A 26,672-nucleotide genomic window follows, 5' to 3' on the forward strand; every position below is an offset into this window, starting at 1 on the left:
GCATCCCTCCTGGCAGCCACATCCAGCCTGTAATGTCGGGCAAAGGAGAGCTTAGAAGCCCATGTTGCTGCACTGCATATCTCTTGAAGAGAGAGTGCTCCAGTTTCAGCCCAAGAGGAAGAAATCGCTCTAGTAGAATGTGCCTTAAAGGCTACAGGCGGAACCCTGCCGGCCAGCAGATAAGCTGAAAAGATAGTTTCTTTGAGCCAGCGGGCAATAGTGGCTTTAGACACTAGAGACCCTCTGCGAGAACCAGATAGCAAAACAAACAGATGATCAGAAGTCCTGAAAGAGTTAGTAACTCGCAGATACTGCAGCAGAGTACTGCGCACATCCAAAAGGTGCAGCTGCCCAAAAGATTCTGGAAACTCTTCCTCTGAAAAAGAGGGCAAGAAAATAGGCTGGTTTAAGTGAAAGGCTGAAACCACCTTAGGCATAAAGGAAGGCACGGTCAGAACCGTGACTCCGGACTCTGAAAATTGCAGAAATGGGTCTCTACAGGACAGCGCCTGGAGCTCTGACACCCGTCTCGCCGAGGTAATGGCCACCAGAAAAACGGCCTTCAGTGTCAAGTCTTTCTCCGACGCTCACCGAAGCGGCTCAAAAGGAGATGCCTGCAGGGTTTTCAAAACTAGCCCCAGGTTCCAAGCTGGACAGGGTGCTCGCACTGGAGGTCAGAGCCGAAGCACCCCTCTAAGAAACCGTGCCACATCTGGGTGAACAGCCAAAGACACGCCTTCCACCTTACCACGAAGGGAGGCCAATGCTGCCACCTGCACCCGCAGGGAATTATAGGCCAAGCCTTTTTGTACACCTTCCTGCAAAAAGTCCAGAATCGGCGAGACAGGAGCCCGCATTGGAACAATGGCTCTGGAAGCACACCAAGACTCAAACAGGCACCAAATCCTGGCATAAGCCACGGAAGTGGACCGCTTGCGGGCTTGCAGGAGAGTGGAAATAACTTTATTGGAATAACCTTTATCCCTCAATTGCGCCCTCTCAATAGCCATGCCGTAAGACCAAAGCGGCCGGCGTCCTCCATGGCTACCGATCCCTGAGTCAACAGGTTCTGTACCAGAGGTAATGGCAGAGGAGCCTCCAGGAGCATCTGTCAGAGGTCTGCATACCAAGGTCTCCTTGGCCAATCCGGGGCGATGAGGACCACTTCTCCTGGGTGCAGCCGAATCCGCAAGAGCAGGCGCCCTATCAAGGGCCATGGGGGAAACACATAAAGTAGACCCGGAGGCCAGGGTTGAGCCAAGGCATCCAACCCCGCCGAGCGAGGATCTCTCTGTCTGCTGAAGAAGCACGGGACTTTGGTATTGGCACTTGTTGCCATTAGATCCATTACGGACTTGCCCCTTTTGGCACAGATCTGCAGGAATACTTCGTCTGCCAGATTCCATTCTGCTGGATCGATCTGATGCCTGCTCAGATAATCGGCCTGCACATTGTTCTGACCTGCAATATGAGCTGCCGACAGACACTGAAGGTGCAGCTCGGCCCAGTGGCAAATCTGTTCAGCCTGCGCGGCTAGAGCTCTGCACTGAGTGCCGCCTTGTCGTTTTATGTAGGCCACTGCTGTCGTGTTGTCCGACATCACTCTGACAGCCAATCCTTCCAGGGTCACTTGAAAGGCCAGAAGCGCCTGAAACACCGCTTTCAACGCTAGGCGGTTGTTGGACCACTCCGACTCCTCGGGTGTCCATAGACCCTGAGCATGCTTCCCCTTGCAGAGTGCGCCCCAGCCCTTCAGGCTGGCATCTGTTACCACTAGGCACCAAACGGGGAGCGTCAGCGTCATTCCACGCCGCAGCATGCTGTCCGAGAGCCACCACTCCATGCTGAGACGGGCCGCAGGGAGCCAAGTAAGTCTGCATTGGTAATCCTGAGAAATAGGAGACCATCTCCGGAGTAGGGAATACTGTAGAGGTCTCAGGTGCGCTCTCGCCCAGGGTACCACTTCCATCGTGGCTGTCATCGATCCCAGCAGCTGGACAATGTCCCAAGCTCGCGGGCGGGGCATCCTCAGGAGCAGACGGACCTGATTCTGAAGCTTGCACCACCTTAGCTCGGGTAGGAACACATAGCCCGAGACTGTGTCGAACCTGGCCCCCAAAACCTCTAGAGATTGTGAAGGGGACAGGTGACTTTTGGCCATATTGACGACCCAGCCTAGAGATTGCAGTACTGAGACCACTCTGGCTGTAGCTTGTAAGCTCTCTGTTGCAGAGTCTGCTCTGATGAGCCAGTCGTCTAGGTACGGGTGAACCCTGATACCTTCTCGCCTGAGAAAAGCAGCTACTACCACCATTACCTTCAAAAAGGTTCGGGGAGCTGTGGCGAGGCCAAAAGGCAAGGCCCTGAACTGGAAATGTTTTCCCAACACTGCAAACCTCAGAAACTTCTGGTGCGGGGGGCCAAATCGGTATGTGCAAGTAAGCTTCTTTCAGGTCTAGAGACGTGAGAAACTCTCCTGGCTGAACCGCCGCAATGACGGAGCGCAGGGATTCCATGTGGAAATGCCGCACTCTCAGGGACTTGTTCACTTCTTTTAAGTCCAGAATAGGGCGAAAGGACCCACCTTTTCGCGGCACCACAAAGTAGATGGAGTATCGGCCGCAGCCTTGCTCGGCGGGAGGCACCGGGGTCACTGCCCGTAACTGAATCAGACCTTGAAAAGTCTCCTCCACCGCCGCCCGTTTGACGGCAGAACCGCATCGGGACTCCACAAACACGTCTCTTACTGGGGCGTTGAATTCTATTCTGTATCCATCTCTGATCAGGTCCAGAACCCACTGATCTGAGGAAATCTTGGCCCACTCCTCGACAAAGAGGGAAAGCCGTCCTCCGATGACAGGCATCGAGGAGAGGGCCGGCGCACCATCATTGAGAGGGTCGCCCCTGAACTCCTGGTCTTGAGCCACCGGCTGCGGAACGCTTGTCCGAGCGAAAGGAGTTCCTCTGCTGACCACGGGCATGTGAAGTGAACCCAGCAGAACGCCCCGGGCGGTACCTTCTAGCTTCACGGAAGTGAGGTCTGTACGAGGAGTGGACCGCCTGGCCCTTAGAGGAAGGCCTCTGCCTATCTTCGGGCAAGCGCTGGGGTTTGGATCACCCAGGCCTTTCACAATTTTCTCTAACTCCTCACCAAATAGGAGAAGTCCTTGAAAAGGCAACTTCACCAACCTTTGCTTAGAGGCCATGTCCGCTGCCCAGTGTCGTAGCCACAGACGACGGCGAGCCGCCACTGCTACTGCCATTTGTTTAGCCGAAGCTCTGACAAGGTCATAAAGGGCATCAACCAGAAAGGACAAGGCCACCTCCATCCGCGGAGCCACATCCAAGAAGGGCTCCGCTCCATCTCCGGGCTGAGCTACTGCCTGTTGCAGCCAAGCTAGGCAGGCTCTCACAGCATAACAGCTGCATGCAGACGCCCGAACAGTGAGACCTGCAATTTCAAAGGACCGTTTCAACGCTGTTTCCAGCCTACGGTCTTGAACATCCTTCAGGGCAACACCTCCTTCAACAGGGAGGGTAGTTCTCTTTGTCACCGCAGTGACTAGGGCATCCACTGTAGGAATTTGAAAACGAGCCATATGTCCCTCACGCAGAGGGTATAACTGCCCCATAGCTCTGGAAACTCTCAAAGGTCCCTCGGGGTCAGCCCACTGAGCCGAAACAAGCTCTAGGATGGAGTCATGCAAAGGGAAGGCCCGAGCAGCTTTCTTGGTACTAGCCATCCTGGGATTACCCGAGGAGGCCATGCCACTGTCAGGATCTTCAATCGAGAGGGCCTGCAGGGTATCTGAAATAAGCGCTGGCAGCTCATCACGGTGGAAAATCCTCACCGCGGAGGGATCATCCAGATCCTGTGGTAATTCCACACCTGACTCTGGTTCCTCAGAGCAAGAACGTCTGTCAGAGTTCTCCGAATCCTCACACCCCGACCATGGGGGGGGGGGGGAAGGTGCACCACAATCTGAAGGGGAATTAACCCTTCTGCACTTATCTTTAGGCCAAGCATCCGGGAAAAAAGCCTCACTGGGCAGTCCCAGGCCACAATCCATCGGGGGGGGCAATCAGAGGAGCCTCAGGCGACCCTTGAGGAAGGGCTCTTTTCATCATGTATGCTTTATGCAGCAAAAGCACAAAATCCGGGGAGAAAATCTCACCCTGGGTACCCAAATCCTGTCCGGTGCTAGCCACTCCTGAAATAACCTCATCTCGAGGTGCCCCACCCGGCTCAGGTCTCTCCGTGTCCACGGAGGCCCCGCCATGCGGTGTAAGCAAAATGGCGCCCGCTGCCAGCTCAGAGCGGGAAGAAACATCGCTCGCCATGCTCGGGCCGGCTCCTACGCCAATACAGCACGATTTACAGAGCCCTGCTGCTGATTTGCGCTTGCCACAAGTGGAACAGCGCTTTACATTGTCCGCAGCCATCGCCGAAAAACGGCGGTAAAATCCAAAAAGGCGGTTTCGCGCCAAAATCGCCCCGATCGCGGGCCCACCCCGGAGGAGTTGGAAAACACTCTTACCTCAAAGGATCTAGTGTACAACTACGATCCTGCTGAAAATCAGGTCAAAAACCTCTGTTCCAGCGTCTCTGCGTTTAAAAACGCGACTTTTGGTGGGTAAGGACAGGGAAAGCAAGGCAATATGTCCACATCCACAGAGGTATGGGTAAGGCAGGGAAAGGCTAACCTATGTGCCTTTAAAGTGAAGCTGCTATAGCCTCCAACACCCCGGTTAACAACTGGCAAGCCAGGAACCACCTCCTGGCAGATTTTTCTGGAGCTCGAACAAGCTGCAGCCACCCTGCTAAGGGAGATAGAGAATACTGAAGAGGCAGTGGAGCTAGCTGGCCAAGAGGGCACTGTGAAAGTTTGAGTGCTCTCTATCTCCCCTGCTGGTTGATGGACATAACCCATACGTAATGGCTTCATCTGCTTGATGACAAGGAATGTAATATTTTAAACATTTATACATACAATATAATTTGAGACCTTCCTTAGACCCCAATAAAAAAGAAAAAAAAAAAGGGGGGGGGGAAGAGTTAGAGAAGTAATTACAAGGAACTAAACAATTTTAAGTAAAGCTGCATTAACTCCAGACAAATCATTTCACTTGTTTCATTTCTATAAACGATTTTAGCTGTTCCGGTGAAAAGAATGTATATTTAATTTGGCCCAGTTTCACTATACACTTACACGGGTATTCATCACTCTATGTAAAGAAAAACTTCCTTAAGTCACTCTTGTATCTACTTATCACCTATGTGATGACCCTATTTTTGTAATGAAAGATGTTTTAAACAAGAACAATAATTTAGGGGCCCTTTTACAAAGTGGCGGTTAGGCTACCAAGGTAGTGCACGTCAAATCGACACTACCGCCCAATTAGCGTGCCCACCCGGCAGTAATGTCGAATTTGACGTGCGCCGTTTCCCACAGTAGAAAATATTTTTCTATTTTCTATCGCAGGGGGTGTTCCCAGCAGTAATCACCAGTGTGGACACATTGGCATGTGCTGTATGAGTATCGCACGTGTAGCACGTGAGCTCTTACTGCTAGGTCAATGGGTGGCGGTAAGGGCTCAGGCAGTAAATAGCCGCACACTACATTTAATTCTAGCGCATGGCCATTTACTGCCCCAATTGAAAAAAGCCTTTTTCCCCAGCTGTGGCTAAAAATGGCCCAGCGTGTACCAAAAACACGCACCCACAATACTGCAGGCCACTTTTTACCATGGCTTAGTAAAAGACCTCTTAGTTTCTCATATATATGCACTAAAATACCCTTGTTTATGTTTATAGATACCCAGCCTTTACAATAACAAGATCAAAGCATTTAAATTAAAAAAAACCCAAATGCAATAAAAGGGAGGAAAAGAAATACATCAAGGTGATAGGAAAGAAAATAATCAAACAAAAAGTCAATCAAAGCACACTTGCACAAGAGATTAATTAATTAAAAAGCATTCATTCATTCAACTCTATACAGCCATATGTCTAGTGGGATAAGCTGTCGGTGGACAAATTAAATGCCAAATGAAAAAAGTGGCTCTTAAGTAGAGCTTTGAATTTAGAAAAGGAAAGTTCTGATCTGAGTAAGAATTTTGTTTTAAATTCAGAGTTCTTATTTTGAAAAGGGCACAGTATATGCTTACCAGCCTGTCATGTTAAAGTCCCTGAAGAGCATCCTCTTTCCAAGCTCTTTGCGTTGTATCCTCCTCGGAAACTCTAAATGCGTAAATTCATTTCCTAATAAGTGCGGCTGCATGAATGCCTGTAGGCGAGACAAAACACACCGCCACAACGTCAGAGCAAGCATACTGATCCTGCTTTGATTTTATGAGCAACTAGCCTACAACCATCCACATTTATTCTTTTCAATGTAGGATATCAGCGCAATGGCTGGGCGAGCTAGCAAAAGAAAAAACTAAAGGGGTTCTTTGATGACAATTTGATGCAAGTTTGTTCCCATTATATAATTGTAAACTCTCTGAGGCCGCTAGTAATAAAAAAATAAGCTGAATTTCTAAATTTCAGAACCTATTTGTCTCCTTTTTCAGCTTAAATTTAGGATTCTATGACTTATGATTCTAAATTTAGATCTGCTATTCCATTTGCCTAGATTTAGAAGCTAAATTTAGAAGCCTAGTTGTGAAGGTGAGTGCCGAGTTCTTCCTCGCCCTAATTCCACCCCTGTTACCACCCACTTTTTGGGATCTTAAATTTAGGAATCTAGTGAAATTAGGAGCACAAATGTCAAGCACTCAGTCCTAATACATTTTCAGAGAGACCAATTTAGGAACCTAACTCTCAAGGTTAGAAGCAGAAGCGTTTGAATATTGGCCCCTAACCCTCTCATTCTATAACAGGTGGCCTAAATTTAAGTGCCTGTGTGCGCTTAAATTTGTAGAATACTAGCACCTGTTACATTATTCTATAATTATGCGCTAAAATGACTTACCACATAATTGTAAGGGGGGCATTCACAGAGGACGGAATGTGCAGAGCAGGGCAGAAGTGGGGACAAGATTTATGCACTTAACCCCAGATTCTATATAGCACGACTTAAGTTACATGCACAAATCCATATTCTGGGTTTGTGTTGCAACTTATTTACTTAACAAGCCAATCAGTGCCGATAATTGCCACTTAAGCAACTGCTACTAATTGGCATTCATTAGAATTTACGTGCAGAACTGTCTAAGAGTATTTTATAATGCAATGTGTGTAAATTCTTTGCATAGTTGAAAAGGAAAGTGGCCATGGATGGGTCATGGACAATTCTACAATCTATGCGCGTTGTTAAAGAATACACGCATAATTTAGGCGTTGGCATTTACACCAAGTTTTACTTGGCATAACTGCCCGCAACTAAATTTAGCTGCGCGGACAGGTGCTTGCTGTAGTCTATAAACCACGTGGAAATTTAGGATTATCTTATAAAGTACACCTAAATTTAGGTGTACTTTATAGAATACACCAAGGCTTATTTTGTTTCGGCGCCGATTTTTTAGGCACGATATATAGAATCTAGTCCTTAACTTATACAATACTGCAAATGCTGCATTTAGGGACTAACATTTACACCTAAATGTAGGTGTGCTGGTGTTGACTTATGACAGTTTTCTATAATGGCAATTATATGAATAAGTGCCATTATAGAATAGGCTCACAGCCCGCAAAAAGTGGACATCAAAAATGTTGATGCCCAGTTACAGAATTGCCCGAGAAGAGGGTAATTTTATAAAGTAATTTGAACATGTATATTTATTTATTGGGGTTTATTAACCGCCTTTATGAAGCAATTCATCCAAATTAATATATCGACTGGCATAAAAGTATGTACCATGACATGATGGTACAGGAGCAGAGTTCAGAAGTATCTAGATAGATTAGAAAACACACTAATCTACAGTATGTACCTGCATAATTTAGGGGTGGACAGTTATATCTGCCTCAAAACAGGTGCAATTGTCTGCATGTGCATGATGAGCGTTTCACGGGCCTTCTAAAATTTATGCGCCTAGTTATAGAATATGGCCCAGTGCGCGTAAATCAATGCGCTGAGATTTACACCAGCTTTTTGTTGGTGTAAATGGATGCACGCAGATATTGGTGCTGAAATATCAACTAAGCATATTCTATAATCAGCACCTAAATCTAAATCTTCTCTCATATGTACAATCTAGCCCTTTATGTTTCAAAGTAGCTATGAATAAACAGAATATTGAAAACCTCATACTAAGAATGACCGAAGAATGTCTGCTTTAGGAAAGAATCTGTTCTTAAAATGATTTTTTTTTGTCTTAAGTAGACTTCAATTTTTAGGTCTGAAAAACCTGAACCCAATCATTAACAGTGTTTCTGAACAGAATTCAGTCTGATTATAGCCATACAAATCAGTTTTTAAAGAATCAAGAGAGCTGGCAATTTCCAACTCAAGTTTCACATCATTTGCTCTGAAGATGTTTAACATTTTTAACGCAAGAGAACAAACACCCAGAATGGCCAAGGGAACTTTTCTGTAATTTATTTTGTTTTATATTTTGTGACCAGATATTCAGATCATAAGTTATTCTTCATTCATGGGCTCTCATGGGAGCAAAGTTCATGTGAATGTCTCGTTGCACGATTTCACACAAAAATGCAATGTTTTCTAATGTGTTGCAGTTCAATGGAGGGTTGCTGAACTCATATCACTACAGTTGAAAGTTGTCACTCATCTGTGAAATAAGAATTTTGTTTAGTTTTTTAAAATGTGTATTTCTGTAAGATTCACAGCAGACACAGAAGTGGGTCATAAAATGCCATACTCTGAACTAATTTTTTTTGAGTAAACAATATTTGAACAGTATGATAATCTGCTTCAGATTAGGTGTCCTTAACCAATATAAAATGAGGATATTAGGAATATAAGAGGAACAACTCCCTAAGAAAGATGATATCAATGAACCCACTTGAATATGAAGAAACATCTAAAACAAAACCATTTATCAGAAAACATATTCCAGATGAAAGAGTTACTCATAAATGGAGGGGTGAATTTTTAGAACCAGCTTGTATCTTTATGCAGATTTTTAAAGAAATATCTGTAAATTTTGCTGCTGCTGAAAATATAAACTAAAGATATACAAATATCTTTATCCTAGCTATTTCTGTGGGTGTGATATATTGATAACTTTATATAAAAGGTCACAATATGCAGCACCTGTTTTTAAAAAGACACTTGTGCCTATGTGCCTTTCTAGAATTACCCCAGAGAAAGCAAGCACATACATTTATACCTGCCTTTATATGCATGTGCCAGGACGAACAGGCAGATACGCATACACTCCCAAATTCTATATATCTCGTCTTAATTTCCACATGGAAATCGAAGTGTATTCTATAACGTGTGTACCATAGTTGGTTAACTAGCTAATCAGCTCTGTTAACTGGATATTAACAATTATAAGCACTAATTTGCATTAATATTTACACGCACAACTAGCTAAGTGTATTCTGTAACATGGTGCATGTAAATTGTAAGTCGCATATTTGAAAAGGGGGTGAGGCATGGGCATTTCTAAAATCTATGCGCATTATTATTATCTCTTCAACAAGATATATCACAAAGATCAACATGTGTAACTGTATAATCTTTAAAACATCTAGAACTGTCTTATAATGTTTGTTTTTTTTTTGCTTTAACATTATCATGTATTTCGCCACCATGTAACACAAAACCCTCTGTAAATTAATTGTATATTTACTTCTATTTCCAGTATCCATGATGAATTGTAAGCCACATTGAGCCTGCAAAGAGGTGGGATAATGTGGGATACAAATGCAATAAATAATAAAATAAATTATTATAGAATACACCCACTTTAGGCCTTATTCTATAAAGGTTATGCTCCTAAAATTTATGTTTCTAAATTACAAGCATACTCTATGATCCAAAATAGATTATGCTTATAATTTAGTAGCATAAATTATGCTCATAAATCAGGAGCATACATTTAGGAGTATAACCTTTACAGGAAAAGGCCCCCTGCGCCTAAATTAGGTGCCGGAATTTATGCCAAGTAAAACATGGCCTAAATGGACGCAACCAAATTTGGTTGCATAGAGAGGTGCGGCGTATTCTATATACTGTGTGGAAATTTAAGCCTATTCTATAAAATTTAGGTGTACTTTAGAGAATACACCTAGGTGTATTTTTTTACCATGCAGATTTTTCTGGCGCCATATATAGAATCTAGCCCATATTTTATTAATTGCACACTTTCTTCATTCCTGAAAATGCCTATGTAAATAAGAGGAAGTTCTATAAGGAGTTGCCTAAACTTAAGACTGCAAATACTTACTTAAATGACAGTATTCTAGCCAGATAAGCACACATGTGTGCACATGCTTGCGAAATGACTAGCATTCTGTCTACGCACTATTTTGTAAACATGAATGTAAGTGCCATAGCATGTGGCTTTGAGGTGGGCATACACATTGGAAGTCTGCTAGGCGCGTGGGTAAGCTGCACAATTACAAATATAATTATAGAGTACTACAATTTACGTGTTTCTTGGCAAGTTAGTGGCTGGTGTAAGAGGTTACAGTTAAATTATATGCATTTATTAGCACTGTTACACTAGTATTCTATAAAGGAACATAAGTGCCTACTTTCCTTTATAAAATAGGTTCCAGATAGGCGCCCCTTTACGTGGAGCCTATTCTACAAAAAAACATGCTAGAGATCAGCCTTACATATAAGTGCTATTTGCCACTGCATGTAACGTGGTGCCTGTGCAGTAACCCCCAGATTCTAGATATAGGACCAAACAAATCGGCACCAAAAAAGATGCTATCTATAAGCCGCGCTTAAAGTTAGCCTCAGCTTATAGAATAGCGCATATATCTGAGAATCATGCCTAATTTAGGCGCAGCCATTTGCACCAACTGAAATGTGGTGCAAATATACGCATATACATCAGATGTGTACCCCCGATATTCTATAACAATGCATGTTAATTTTAGAAATGCCCCCGTTATGCCCATGACCTTCCCATGTCTGTGCTCCCTTTTTCAGATTGTGCATAAATTTTAGGTGCAGAACCTGCGCCTAAATTTACATGAATAAATGCCAATTAAATCTAATTAGTGCCAATTGCTTGTTAAAAAGCCAGTTCTTGTGCTAATTAGCTCATTATTCAAATAAATTGAGTAAGCAAATTGGGCATGTGCCCAAATCTGCACACCCAATTTTTGGCAACTTTTATAGAATTAGGGGGATGGCAACTCAAGTTGGAGTGGAGGAGTGGCCTAGTGGTTAGGGTGGTGGACTTTGGTCCTGGGGAACTGAGGAACTGAGTTCAATTCCCACTTCAGGCACAGGCAGTTCCTTGTGGCTATGAGCAAGTCACTTAACCCTCCATTGCCCCATGTAAGCCGCATTGAGCCTGCCATGAGTGGGAAAGCGCGGGGTACAAATGTAACAAAAACAAAAATATGGCAGTGCAGCCAAACTGTGCATGCAACGTAATTGTTTAAGAAGCCAATCAGTGCAGATAATTGGTCAATAACAAGCAATTAGCACTAACTGGCACTAATTAGAATTTACACACTCAACTTTCTAAGCGTATCCTGTAAAGTGGTGCAAATAAAGTCTAATGCGCGGATCTCATAAAGGGGTGTGGCCATTGGGGAGGGGCATTGGTGGGTCATGAGTGTTTTTTAGAAACTATGCACACTGTGATAGAATACACCTGATCCATGCCTAACTTAGGTGTGGGCATTTACACCAAGTTTTAGTTGGAGTCATGCCTAAATTTAGTCATGTGTCTGGGTGCTACACATATCCTATAAACCATGCCTAATATTATAGAATAGTGCTAAGCGTGTTTTTCCTCCGTGCCAATTTTTTTCGGCGCCATATATAGAATCTACTCATATGTGCGGTAAATACAGGGCAGATGCTGAGTATGTCCCCTCCACTTACCACACAGGCTTTGCATGTTCCACGCACTACTTTCTGCTCCTAAAGGGTGGTAAGTGCAAAATCTTACTACACTTTAGTAAACATGCTCCTTAGACTTTTTGAAACATGATTTATTATGATTTTTCCACCATAAACAGAGAATGGGAAAAAAAAGGAAAGAATAATTCAGACCCTAAGCCTTTGACAATGGTCCCCCTTAATATTTAAAAAAATATTGCTTAAAAATCATTTGAAAATGTCAGAATGATTTATTTTCCTGCTCTAACTGTGCTCTGAACTTTTCCTTTGAAGATGAGAACCATGACACTGTACATTTGAAATGGTACATGCAAAAATGAAACAAGCAATATCAACAAATATTCTGGAGGAAATCAGATCAAGCACTTTTCTAATCTGTTGCTGTCCTCAAATATAAACCAGAAACACAACATCAAAACATTAAATATGAGCCTTCCAGCTAGCACCAAATATGAACTATGTCAAGTAACGTGGAAAAGATAACATCATTGCCTTTTACTGAGATAAAATAGGTGCTATCGCACACTTTATGTAGCATAAAATTGCGTACAGCAGTATCTGTCAAATTAACTTGCGCTACAAAGTATTTTAGGGGGACAGACCATGTCAGAGGGGCGGAGAGTGGATAGTTACCGCATCCACATTATTGCACACTAACTGGTTAGCATAGGAATACCACGTGAGCCCCTACTGCCTACAAAATGGGTGGCGGCAAGTGCTCACACCATAATTTTTAAAACGGCTGCACGCTCTACCCCCATTTGCATGGAGGCGGGGTGTTTGTTGTTTATATGTATATATTGGATATTGCTTACAGGAACGTTCAAGTCCCTGTGTCTTTAAACAGAATAGGACTACAAGTTTTTGTCATTCTGAAGTTCTGTGTCATGGCCTCTTCCTGGGCACATGTCCCAGTTCCCTGTATGTGGTTGGACTCACCCTATTGGCTGGCTTGATTCTCTAAGCTTTCTGGGTAGTTAGCCCCCCCTCTCCTTTGAGCAGGGGGAATCTGTCTGCAGCATGCTTCTCTATGAACAGTAACTAAGCCCTGTACCTTGCTGCATGAGCCTTTCAAACCCTTTTTGTAACATCAAATTTTCACCAGTTTAAAAGTATTTACAACATCTACTCTCTCAGCACAGTGCCGAATCTCCTGGCACCTCTTTGTGTTCAGACTAAGCCAGTTAACAGACTCCAATATACTGGGCAGAGACTCTTGTTTTACACTTCAGAACTGTATTTTCTTTGTTTGATTTTGCATTAAAGAAGATTTTGGTTCAAGAGTTCCGAGTCTTCTCAGTGATGTTCTGTACTCTGGTTTAACTTACAGCCACGCTTAGTGTTTGCTAACAGCACTTTTAGAAGGACTGTAACAACACTAATGGCAACATTAGCGCCCGACCATTAATACAAACCCCCCCCCAGAAAACTGGCCATTTTACAGCTGCAGTAAAATGGCCTTAGTGTGCATGAAAAACCCAGGTTAAGGGCAAGGCATGGGTGTTTCTAAAATCTATGCGCATTATTATAGATTACACCTGATCTGTGTCTAATTTAGGGGCCAGGATTTACATCAAGTAAAATGTGGCTTCAATGAACGCTACCAAATTTAGGGCCTCTTTTACCGATTCTTGGTGCGGCAAATGAAAGGACTCCCATTCAATTCCTATGGGCTTCCTCTCATTTGCAGCATGGGAATTGCTAGTGCAGCTTTGTAAAGGAAGCTATATGTCGTGTGATGAGCTGCTCGGCATATTCTATATACCATACAGAAATTAGTCTATTCTATAAAATTTAGGTGTACTTTAGAGAATATACCTAGGCATAATTTTCTTGTGCACTGATTTTTCAGGTGCCAAATACAGAATCTAGTCCATAGTGTTGTTCCTGGGTAGTGATTTGGACTTTACATATTTATAGCCCAGAGATTTTTTGCAATTGAGTCATTATAAAATCCCAGTAATAGCATATGTATATTTATTAGGGATATTCTAAAAAATCTGATTGGTTTACAACTCTCTGGGATTTTAGTTTGACACTCGTGTCATACACTGTCTTCATTAAGTGTTGTTTCTCAGACAGAATAAAGTAGATATTATTGAACCTGCAATCTCATGTTCTAATTCTTATATCCTTCACAATTTGCAACACTAGTTTACTGGCAATAGAACCAACCAGTGATTCCAATTTTTTGGTGTCTATGGGGCCTTTTTACTAAAGTTTAGCGTGTGCTAAAGACATTAGCTAAGTGCCACCTGGCCCACAGGTATAAAATAGGATGTGCAGCATTTAGCGCGTGCTATCATTATAGTGTGTAAAAGCTTTAGTGAAAGGGCCTCTATATTAGCAAAGCGTAACTCAGAGTCCCTAAAATGAACTTTCTGTTCATTCTGCAGTAAAACGCTAATTAGAATCAACTTTTCTTTGTAAAGGCTATTGTATGTCTTACCAGATATTGCAGCCGCTGACGCTCAGTTTCAGGTGTGAACTCTGAAGACATTGGAATAATTTCCCCATTTCTAATTATTATGGCCCTGAAATTGATAGAAAACACAGTAAGCAAGAATTGCAGAGAATACAAGAAGGATTCTGTCTTTATTTATATCCTCTTTTAGGTTCTCATTCTAGTTGACTAGGAAGATATAAGACCACTAACTAAAGCGCATTTTCTGTTTTCATGTCTTTGTTAAAAAAATAATACAACAGTATATACACGAACAGAGGCAGGAATTTCTCCAAAAAAGGGGGGAGGGAGTAATTTTTTGCATTATCCAACAGAGCTTTCTATGGAGCAGGTAGTAACAGGGAGGGTGACACCAATGAGAATCGCCTTATGTTCGTGGGACAGATAATATTCTAGAATTCTTGAGTAATCAATGTAAGGAACTGTTAAAACATCAACAAGCTTTTTTTTCCCTTATAAATCTTACCATACAAAAAAGTCTGATGCTAGTGTTATCTCAGTAACATCAACATAAACACTCTCTCAGTACCAGGCACATTGTAAAATACAATCTTGGATAGGAAGCAAAACAGCAGATAATAGAAAAAATTCAAAATTTATTCACCACATACAAGCATAAATACTTAAAAGCCTGACGTGGCTATGTTTTGCCTACACAAGGGCTGCGTCAGGGGCTGTTAAAAACTGTTAATAGATACATGAAAAGCATGTTAGTACAAATAAAACATACTCAAATACAAATAAGTAATACAATAAATAAGTGAATAATTAAATCATAAACCACAGATTAAAGCTAAACACATGTATATAATAATAAAACAATGTAAAATAATGTAAATGAAAACCTCAAAAACATAAAGAAGAGGTGAAATAACCTAACATAAAGAGGTGTGATCCAAATATATCACTTAGTGGTTAAAAGTTAAAGACAAAAAAGAATCATCATTAAAAGAAATATAAACTATCCCCATACTGACCAGCAAAACTTGGAGAGATCAAATCAATCAGCTCAAAAAGAAGCTAATGCTCACATACCTTTCCTCCATATAGCAGCAGCTCGTGATGAATCTGCCACAGCCATGCCAGTGCTTGCTCTTTGAGCTGTCTGTGTGGGGGTTAGAGGTCACAGCTCAGCTTGATTAAACCTTACTAAAACTCTACTAAAAGCCACGACATTGAAAGAAAAATCATTTTGGCATGATGCCTCACTTAGGGCTCCTTTTACAAAGCCGCAGTAGTGATTCCCGCTTGGCAAATGTGATGAAGCCCACAGGAATTGAATAGGATTCGTCGCATTTGCCACACTGGGACTCACTACCGCAGCTTTATAAAAGGAGCCCTTAATAAACGTGCAACTGATATAAAACAAATTATTATCAGTCTCCCAGCACACACATTACATAAAAACGCAGAATTATTAAGACATTAAAAATGAAAAAATGACTAGGTGATATATATTTATTTATTTTACACATTTATAGACCACTTAAACCAAAGCGGTTTAAAATAAAAACATACAAAATAAAATCACCAACAACAAAATTCATGGCATCACTGTATCATAAATTAATAGTGTTCAAACATAACATCGTTCAACGTGTAAGAAGGAGGAAAGGCCTCACAGAGCTCCTAGATGTAACTATCTATCTATCGGAGCTAAAACGGATCTATAATGATCCTCTGTTCATCATTGGCCAAAACCTTCAAGAATGTGTAGTAATCTGATCTATTTCACACACTATGTCTCAAACTGTGAATTAATGAAGATTCCTCTCTCACTATAGTACTCTAAAAGAGCTACTCAATACAGTGTTACTCTGAATATATATAGCTCAAAAGAAAACTTATGTTTTGAAACTGCTTGCACAAGAGTATTCAGTGATTCCAACTCGTTCCTTCTCTTCCCTTGCCCAGCTTGTGGTAGATTACCACACATTCTTGAAGGTTTTGGCCAATGATGAACAGAGGATCATTATAGATCCGTTTTAGCTCCGATAGATAGATAGTTACATCTAGGAGCTCTGTGAGGCCTTTTCTCTTTCTTACATGCTGAACGATGTAATGTTTGAACACTATTAATTTATTGATCAGTGGAAACTAAGACAAGTGACAGTATCTAAAGATTTTATATTTCCACATCCTAATTTACATATATCTTAGTGATCACTGTATCATAAGTAGAGGAGTGGCCTAGTGGTTAGAGTGGTGGACTTTGGTCCTGGGGAACTGGGTTCAATTCCCACTGCAGGCACAGGCAGCTCCTTGTGACTCTGGGCAAGTCACTTAACCCTCCATTGCCCCAGGTACAAATAAGTACCTAAGCCACATTGAGCCTGCCATGAGTGGGAAAGCGCAGGATACAAATAAAAAAATATATAAATATATATATATATAACCAGAATTTGCTGCAAAACTGCGCCATTTTAACAACTAGCTTTAAATAAATGCCTCCACAAACATGTTTTCAATAGCCGCTTAAACTGTGAAATTTCAGTGCATAATCTCAATTGACCTTTTAATGAATTCCATAACTGCACCCCAGCCACAGAAAAGGAAGCAGATCTAACTAGTATCACAAATCTGAGACACTGCATCAGTAGACAAATGCATTGTTGACTCTGACCTCAAACTCCTGGCAGGATGGTACACATAAAAGGTCTCTTTCAAGTATTTTGGTGCAGATCTCTAGATAGCCTGATGCGCATAAAGAACCTTAAACTATATTCTACTCTGCACTAGTAAAAGTGCAACTGTCTCAAAATTGGAGTAATATGTGTTGCCTGGGTTACACCTGTCACTAACCTAGCAGCAGCATTTTGGACTAACTGCAATGCCCTAATCCTGGTCATTGCTATGCCAAGATAAAGAGCACTGCAGTAGTCCAAACGCATTAACACCACAAAACTCCACAAAAATCATGGGGAGACAGCATTCGTTTAAGTCTGAACAACAGACAAAACTGTGCACACCTCTTGGGTATGTGAGTTTATTTCACCTCTCCTTTATTTATATGCATGTTTTTAGAGGTTTTAATTTTTATTTTTACGTTCCTTTAGTCTGTGGTTTATGATTTAATTATTCACTTTTTTATTGTATTACTTATTTGTATTTATGAGTTTTTAACACTTATACTAACATGCTTTTTATGTATCTATAACAGTCCCTGATGCAGCCCTTGCGAGGGCAAAACATGGCCATGTCGGGCTTTTAAGTATTTATATATTTATGTGGTGAATAAATTATGGACTTCTATTTTTCTATTTCTGTTTTGCTGCCTATCCTGGAACTTATAGATTACTTGCCTGTTTGATTCCTAGGACCTAAATACAATCCTATAACAACAACAACAAAAAGTCACTCAAGCCCTATAGCAAATTTACTATTACAACATTAACTTTCAAAAGTCACATAACAAGGACCATACATATGTAGTGGACCCCCTAGGATATAACTAACATTCCAGTCCTAACATTGAAAATAAAATTCCTTTTTCTACCTTTGTTGGCTGGCCATTTTATTTTCCTAATTGTGTTGGTACCAGGCTCTGGTTTCTGCTTTTTGCTGTCTTTTCTTAACTCAATTTCCAGGGTCCTATGTGTTTGCCAATTCTCTCTCCTCCAGTCTTCTCTTTCTTTCCTACAGCAACTCTAACGCTGATTTTTTCCTTCCAGCTTTTTTCCATTTACAGTCTGCTTTGCTATCCAGATTTCACTTCTTACTTACCACTCCTTAATTTTCCTATTTTATATAGCACCTACCAATAGCTTTCTTTCCCCCACACACCAGTCCTCCAATTCCCTATCACTTTCTTGTTCCCCCATATGCAGCACCTCCCCTATCTCCCTATTCTCACTCTTGCGCTACATGTCCCCCATCTCTCTAATCTTCCCCTTATGCTGCATCATCCCTCGTCTCCCTAATCTCACCCCTTCTGCTGAATCGTAACCTACCTCCCTAATCTCACCCCTTGTGTTGCATCGGTCCCCATTCTCCTTAAACTTCCCCTTGTACTACTACTGCATAGTCCCCCATCTCCCTAATCTTCCCCTTTTTCTGCATTTTCCCTATCTCCCTAATCTTCCCCTTGTGTTGAATCTTCCTCCTCTCTATTCTCCCCCCTTATGCTGTATCTTCCCCTCCCCCTATTTCCCTCGCCCCCATTCCTCCCCTAGGTCTACTGTTTTTCCACTGTCACCATATTCCTGCACTCCATGACCCCTTTTCTCCTATCTCTCACTAGCTATATCCTAATCCGGTTTCTCTTGACAGTCAAATCCCTCCCCTCCAGTGACTACAGCATTAATCTTCCTTCCCCACCTGCCAGTTGGCATACCGCTGCACTGCTGCAGTTGCATCACCCCTGCTGGACCTCTGACAATGTCAGCCGTAATAACAGCAAAGAACCATGAGGCCCCATTGAGTCTATGTGAAAAGGAAATCTCCGCTGCCTCTAATCCCCTCTGTTTTAGACTTCCTGTTCCTATAGGGGCGGGACACAGCACAGACTTTCAGCACACTCACTGAGGCTCAATCAGACCCTGACGATTGTTTGCTGTTATTACAGCTGGCGCTGTCACAGGTCCTGGCAAGGCTAAACAACTGTGGTAGTGCAATGGTATGGTCATCTGGAAGATGGAGATGGGCCCCAAGGCCAGTTGCCAGAAAACCAGCCCAACAGCTAAGAAATCTGGGGTGGGGGTGGGGTGGGGGGAGGGTAAAATGCTCCCCCTTGACCTCACCTCCCTACACCCTTGAGGATATAGTTTATACTCCCTATTTCTCATTCTTAAGGCTATAAAGGATCAATCACCAAGCAATACTTAAAAAAAAATTGTTAATAGCCAACATTTAAAAAGGTGAATATTTTATGCTTTCCTATACAAAGATTTTGGAAAGCATAATGTGAAAGGGGTTTGTATCTGTCTTATCTATATGCCCAACTGTTTACATGTCTGGGGCAAAATAAGAGCCTGAGAATATAAAATGTGCTATGCTAGGTCAGGCCAAAGGCCTATCAAAGTCCAGCATTCTGTTTCTGATAGTGACCAATTCAGGTTACAAGTAACTGGCAGATTCCTTCCTTGCTGTTCACTCCCAGTTACAAGTTGAAAATTTCCCAAGTTTACATGGCTAATAATGGCTAATAGATTTTTTTTTCTTCCAAGAACATGTCTAAATTGCTTTATAATCCAGCCACTGATTATGCACTGAATGAAAAAAAATAGTCTCTGATTTCTTTTAAGTTTGTTGTTAATTGTATGAAGTGTCACATAATCTTAGTACTATTTGAAACAGTAAACAACCATTCTTTTTTTTTTCACATGTGCCACTCAAATCACAATTTTATAGACCTTTATCATATCCCCATCTCAGCCATTTCATTTCCAAGTTGATGAATCTTTCTTCATAGGGGAACTATTCCATCCTTTTGTCATTGCCCATTTCTGTTCCTTTTCAAGTACTGGTATATCTTTTTAGAGACACAGTAACCAGAAATGCATATAGTACTCAAGGTTCTATCACACTATGAATTGATAGAGTGATATTATGTTGATCTCTATTTTATTCTCTACTCATCTCTATATATAAAAACGCACCTCCAACGTTCTAATGAAGCCTCAAGTCTCCCAACGTTCTAAACCTGAGGTGGTGTAGATCGCTTTTTCTCCATGAGTGTCTGCCCCGCCCTCGCGTCACAACGTGATGACGTCGAGGGCGGAGCACTGACACTCAGCAAATCGCATAGCTAGACGTCAAACCTGAGGAGGGCGGAAGGCAGTGATTGGGGCGGGCTCTGCCTGCCTGGGAATGCCAGAGATCCCGACGGCGGGGAGCTGTCAGAGGCTCGGTCACTTTCACTTCCTGGATGCTGCTATTGCTGCCCCGCCGCTGACTCCGATAATTCCGGGAAACAAAAGAAGCCAGCGACTTTGTAAGATGGCGACATGCAGAAATCCGCCCAATTAAGAAAGGCTTTACTAAAAGCTCGGGACAGTTCGGGACAAGGAATCCACAGCTGCTCGCGCAACGACCCAAGGGGGGAGGCTGCCATGAGGCGATCCTTGCCGAGAAGACCTGCTCCCGTTTCCACCTTCAGAGACTCTAAAACTCGGGCTAGGTAAGTTCCAATAGCATATTAACAAACGAACGCAATGCAATATTTTACACATTGCCAAATAGGTGTTTTGAACGTTGGAGGGTGGGAGGGAGCCAGCCAGCTGGACTGAACGTGGGAGGGAGGGAGCCAGGTGGAGGGAGGGGGGACCACGATCCTGAAGCTGGGAGGGGGGGGGGAGGAAAAAGGGGAGGGGGAGGGGGAAGGAGGGGGGCCCTGCCAAACACTCTCATTCTTTCTCACATACACACTCTCAATCTCACACACACACTCACACACAGACAGCCTCACTCTATGTCACACACACTCGCACATTCACTCTGTGTGTCTCTCTCTCACACAGTCACTCTCACACACACTCTGTCAAACATACAAACTCCGAGGAAAACCTTGCTAGCGCCCGTTTCAGTTGTTACGGAAATGGGCCTCTTTTACTAGTTTCTCAATAATTCCTACTATATAATTTGCTTTTTTGACTGCCACCATATGCTGAGCTGAGGATTTCAATGTCTAAACTGACTTCAAAATTCTTTTTCTGGGTGGTGACTCCTAAAATGGAACCCATCAATGTGAACTTATAGATAGCAGGGCTGGCTTAACTTGTAGGCAAAATTTGGTTGTTGCTAATTTTATTTGCCATTCTAATCCTTGTTAGACTTTCACAGTATGTTTCTTCATCCCAGCGAAATGGATGGGAATATACTCCATGCCTCAACAGATCCCAAGCACCAGGTCACCATGGTACCCAAAAATTGAACCTTGGCATCCAGGATTCAGTGCCCCTGAATTGGCTGCATTTAACCAAAATAACAGGTATTACTCTACCTCTTCACATGCAGCTTTCATTAGGTTTAATACAGGAAGGAACTCCTATGAAAGTCTTTTGAGGCCTGAGACAGAGACTGGCACCAGAATTCCCACACCACACAGTTAAAACCTACTGAGAGCTGAACATACAATACAGAGGTAGAACAGCACTTATTTCTCAGCAGTGACGGCAATAACAAGCAATAGGAAGAAGAAGTAGAATAACTGTATTGACAGGTTGAGGGAGTGCCTTAGAAGTGGAGGGTAAGTAGTGGCTGGCCAATTGAGGGGGTGCATAGGAGATGAGGAGTGACTGGTTTGTAAGAGGCTGGCTAGGGGGTTAGGACCGATGTAGAAAGAAAGGACTGAGTGAGGGTAGGATGCGGAGGAATGAAAGAGAAAGAGAGAGAGAGAGAGAGAGATTGACCAGGCCATGATGATACACAGAGAATAGAAGACAATTGCCTAAGGTGCATTAATAAAGGGCAACCACTATGCTGTTGAAAGCATGCTTTTTATGGATGATAGGAGGAGGAAAGGGACACTCTTCTGTTGGCACAGTGCAATGGCACTGTTATAGGGGTTATTTTAGAAGCATCTCCATGTGTACATAACAGCATGTGGGGATCTACACCATGAACAGATTGGAAGGCAGATTGTTTTGAGAGGCTGAAACAATCTACATGTGTAGTCCCCATGGTACAAACTCACCCTCTTTTACAAAGCCACATGGTAATGCCGACACAGCACAATCATGGGCAGTGTCAGCATTACCATGCACCTTTGTAAAGGGGGAGAGGGGTAGATTTTAAGCTCTCGGATAACCGGAAAATACCTACTGTTCCTGAATGTAACTCACTCAACTTGTTATTACTGAAAAGGCATGAGCCACATCGAAATATATTGAATAAATCGATAAATGATGCTTAGCAAAGAGTTCAATAGTAAGTCAATCTATCAAATAAAAACTTTTAAAAACTCCTAAAGAACATAATGTAAACTGGTCGATCGTCAAAAAAGGGAAAATTAGGTTCTTACCTTGGTAATTTTCTTTCCTTTAGTCATAGCAGATGAAGCCATTAAGTATGGGTTATGTCCATCAACCAGCAGGGGAGATAGAGAGCACTCAAACTTTCAAAGTGCCCTCTTGGCCAGCTAGCTCCACTGCCTCTTCAGTATTTGAAGCTTCCAAAGCAGTATGGCAAACCGCAATGGGAATCACAAGAGCTTTCCTCAAAGCGAACGATGGCCCATCACAAGGGCATGAACTCATAAAGGAGGGAATGCACATCCTCCTGGAGGGAATAAAGTCATCCTCCTTATTGTATAAGTGGAGGGGAACACACGCGCCTCCTGGAGGGAATCACACATCCTCCCAACACACTGGAGGGAATGAACTCATCCTCTTATTTATAGAACTGGAGGGGAACACACGCGCCTCCTGGAGAGAATCAACACATCCTCCAAAAAAAACATGCTGGAGGGAATGAACACATCCTCCTAAATTTAAACTGAACATGAATCCTGAAGATTGTTTTCCAACTTTCTCCCAAGGAAGGAACTTCAGGAAATTAGAACAGAACCTGAAAAACAGATTCACAGCATACAGACAATCATACAGGGAGGGCTCATGGCTTCATCTGCTATGACTAAAGGAAAGAAAATTACCAAGGTAAGAACCTAATTTTCCCTTCCTTGTCATCAAGCAGATGAAGCCATTACGTATGGGATGTAACAAAGCAATCCCTAGATAGGGTGGGAACAAGCCACACCACGCGCTAGCACTTGTGCACCAAAACGCGCATCCCTCCTGGCAGCCACATCCAGCCTGTAATGTCGGGCAAAGGAGAGCTTAGAAGCCCATGTTGCTGCACTGCATATCTCTTGAAGAGAGAGTGCTCCAGTTTCAGCCCAAGAGGAAGAAATCGCTCTAGTAGAATGTGCCTTAAAGGCTACAGGCGGAACCCTGCCGGCCAGCAGATAAGCTGAAAAGATAGTTTCTTTGAGCCAGCGGGCAATAGTGGCTTTAGACGCTGGAGACCCTCTGCGAGAACCGGATAGCAAAACAAACAGATGATCAGAAGTCCTGAAAGAGTTAGTAACTCGCAGATACTGCAGCAGAGTCCTGCGCACATCCAAAAGGTGCAGCTGCCCAAAAGATTCTGGAAACTCTTCCTCTGAAAAAGAGGGCAAGAAAATAGGCTGGTTTAAGTGAAAGGCTGAAACCACCTTAGGCATAAAGGAAGGCACGGTCCGAACCGTGACTCCGGACTCTGAAAATTGCAGAAATGGGTCTCTACAGGACAGTGTCTGGAGCTCTGACACCCGTCTCGCCGAGGTAATGGCCACCAGAAAAACGGCCTTCAGTGTCAAGTCTTTCTCCGATGCTCGCCGAAGCGGCTCAAAAGGAGATGCCTGCAGGGTTTTCAAAACTAGCCCCAGGTTCCAAGCTGGACAGGGTGCTCGCACTGGAGGTCGGAGCCGAAGCACCCCTCTAAGAAACCGTGCCACATCTGGGTGAGCAGCCAAAGACACGCCTTCCACTTTACCACGAAGGGAGGCCAACGCTGCCACCTGCACCCGCAGGGAATTATAGGCCAAGCCTTTTTGTACACCTTCCTGCAAAAAGTCCAGAATCGCCGAGACAGGAGCCCGCATTGGAACAATGGCTCTGGAAGCACACCAAGACTCAAACAGGCACCAAATCCTGGCATAAGCCACGGAAGTGGACCGCTTGCGGGTTTGCAGGAAAGTGGAAATAACTTTATTGGAATAACCTTTATCCCTCAATTGCGCCCTCTCAATAGCCATGCCGTAAGACCAAAGCGGCCGGCATCCTCCATGGCTACCGGTCCCTGCGTCAACAGGTTCGGTACCAGAGGTAACGGCAGAGGAGCCTCCAGGAGCATCTGTCGGAGGTCTGCATACCAAGGTCTCCTTGGCCAATCCGGGGCGATGAGGACCACTTCTCCTGGGTGCAGCCGAATCCGCAAGAGCAGGCGCCCTATCAAGGGCCATGGGGGAAACACATAAAGTAGACCCGGAGGCCAGGGTTGAGCCAAGGCCTCCAACCCCGCCGAGCGAGGATCTCTCCGTCTGCTGAAGAAGCAAGGGACTTTGGTATTGGCATTTGTCGCCATTAGATCCATCACGGGCTTGCCCCATTTGGCACAGATCTGCAGGAATACTTCGTCTGCCAGATTCCATTCTGCTGGATCGATCTGATGCCTGCTCAGATAATCGGCCTGCACATTGCTCTGACCTGCAATATGAGCTGCCGACAGACACTGAAGATGCAGCTCGGCCCAGTGGCAAATCAGTTCGGCCTGCGCGGCTAGTGCTCTGCACCTTGTTCCGCCTTGTCGATTTATATAGGCCACCATTGTCGTGTTGTCCGACATCACTCTGACAGCCAATCCTTCCAGGGTCACTTGAAAGGCTAGAAGCGCCTGAAACACCGCTTTCAACTCTAGGCGGTTGATGGACCACTCCGACTCCTCGGGTGTCCATAGACCCTGGGCATGCTTCCCCTTGCAGTGTGCGCCCCAGCCCTTCAGGCTGGCATCTGTTACCACTAGGCACCAAACGGGGAGTGTCAGCGGCATTCCTCGCCGCAGCATACTGTCCGAGAGCCAACACTCCATGCTGAGATGGGCCGCAGGGAGCCAAGTAAGTCTGCATTGGTAATCCTGAGAAATAGGAGACCATCTCCGGAGTAGGGAATACTGTAGAGGTCTCAGGTGCGCTCTCGCCCAGGGTACCACTTCCATCGTGGCTGTCATCGATCCCAGCAGCTGGACAATGTCCCAAGCTCGCGGGCGGGGCATCCTCAGGAGCAGACGGACCTGATTCTGAAGCTTGCACCGCCTTAGCTCGGGTAGGAACACATAGCCCAAGACTGTGTCGAACCTGGCCCCCAAAAACTCTAGAGATTGTGAAGGGGACAGGTGACTTTTGGCCATATTGACGACCCAGCCTAGAGATTGCAGTACTGAGACCACTCTGGCTGTAGCTTGTAAGCTCTCTGTTGCAGAGTCTGCTCTGATGAGCCAGTCATCTAGGTACGGGTGAACCCTGATACCTTCTCGCCTGAGAAAAGCAGCTACTACCACCATTACCTTCAAAAAGGTTCGGGGAGAAGGAAGTGACGTCATCCCCTGAAATGGCTGCCTGAGCCACGAGCTCCGATCAGCCTCACGCTATCAGGACACCCACGGAGACGCGAGCGCATAAAAACAATTAGCAATTACATGGAAACAGCATCGGAAGCCAAGGGTAAGCGATCCATGTCGAAATCAAAAACGAACCCGATCGACTTACAAGCTTTTGCGTACACGGGCCCAGCGGCGAACATGAGCGCGCCGTCCCCCGAGCAAGAACCGACCAGCCCTCGTGAAGGCAGTCCCCCGCTGCTCTCCCCGCCACTTTTCATAACGGGAGAGGGACACAACCCAGAAGAAACCCACATGCACGAGATCCGCGGGTGGCTACAAGAAATAAAAACTGAAATTATCGCCGCAGTGCGAGCGGACCTCGTGGCACTGGGGGCGGAGCTCCGAGGGGAAATAGGCGCGCTGGGCATCAGAGTCGCAGAGACAGAAGATCGCATTGACGAACAAACAGAATTAATACAGGCCATAGACTCCCAGATGAGGGAGGCTAAACTGGAAACAATGCAAATATGGGACAAAGTAGAAGATCTCGAGAACCGGAGTCGACGCTGCAACGTGAGGTTCCGCGGCCTTCCAGACACGCCACTGTACAATGATTGTGAAACAACAGTACAGAGTATTGCAAGCGCCCTACTGAAAGAAGTTCAGATATCTAAAGAACCAGCAACAATCCAACTTGTACGGGCGCATAGAGCCCTAGGAAATACCATAAATAACCGTCCAAAAGATATAATCGCCTGCTTTAATGACTTTAAATTAAAGGAACAAATTATGAGGGCCTCACGATCAACACCTGGATTCCAATGGGACACCTACCATATAGAATGCTACCAGGACCTAGCCACAGCCACACTGAAAAGAAGAGCAGAGCTCAAGCCCTTCACTAAATTTCTGACTGACAAGGGCATTAAATATCGATGGGGCCACCCATTTGTGCTACGATTCTACAAAGAAGGGAAACAATATCAAGTGCGAAGTATAGAGGATGTGGCGGAAATATTCCCAGAAGAAGGATCACAGGGGGAAACTACTGCATCAAAGAAACATCTACCCACGATTGGCGATAAACCACGTTGGCAAAGAGTCGTCGCGGGAAAAGGCAGACTACA

At 44.0% G+C, this 26,672-nt stretch overlaps 1 protein-coding gene across 1 annotated transcript in view; it reads right to left on the reverse strand.

The window, feature by feature from the left end:
- The window catches only part of PPM1H (protein phosphatase, Mg2+/Mn2+ dependent 1H), a 407,312-nt gene that overhangs the window by 84,146 nt on the left and 296,494 nt on the right, over positions 1 to 26,672 (reverse strand). The window contains 2 exon segments of the mRNA XM_030216868.1: positions 6,169 to 6,287; positions 14,455 to 14,539. Coding sequence (XP_030072728.1) covers positions 6,169 to 6,287; positions 14,455 to 14,539 — 204 coding nt within the window.

The sequence above is a fragment of the Microcaecilia unicolor genome, chromosome 10 (assembly GCF_901765095.1).
Source record: "Microcaecilia unicolor chromosome 10, aMicUni1.1, whole genome shotgun sequence".
NCBI classification, from domain to species: Eukaryota; Metazoa; Chordata; class Amphibia; order Gymnophiona; family Siphonopidae; genus Microcaecilia; species Microcaecilia unicolor.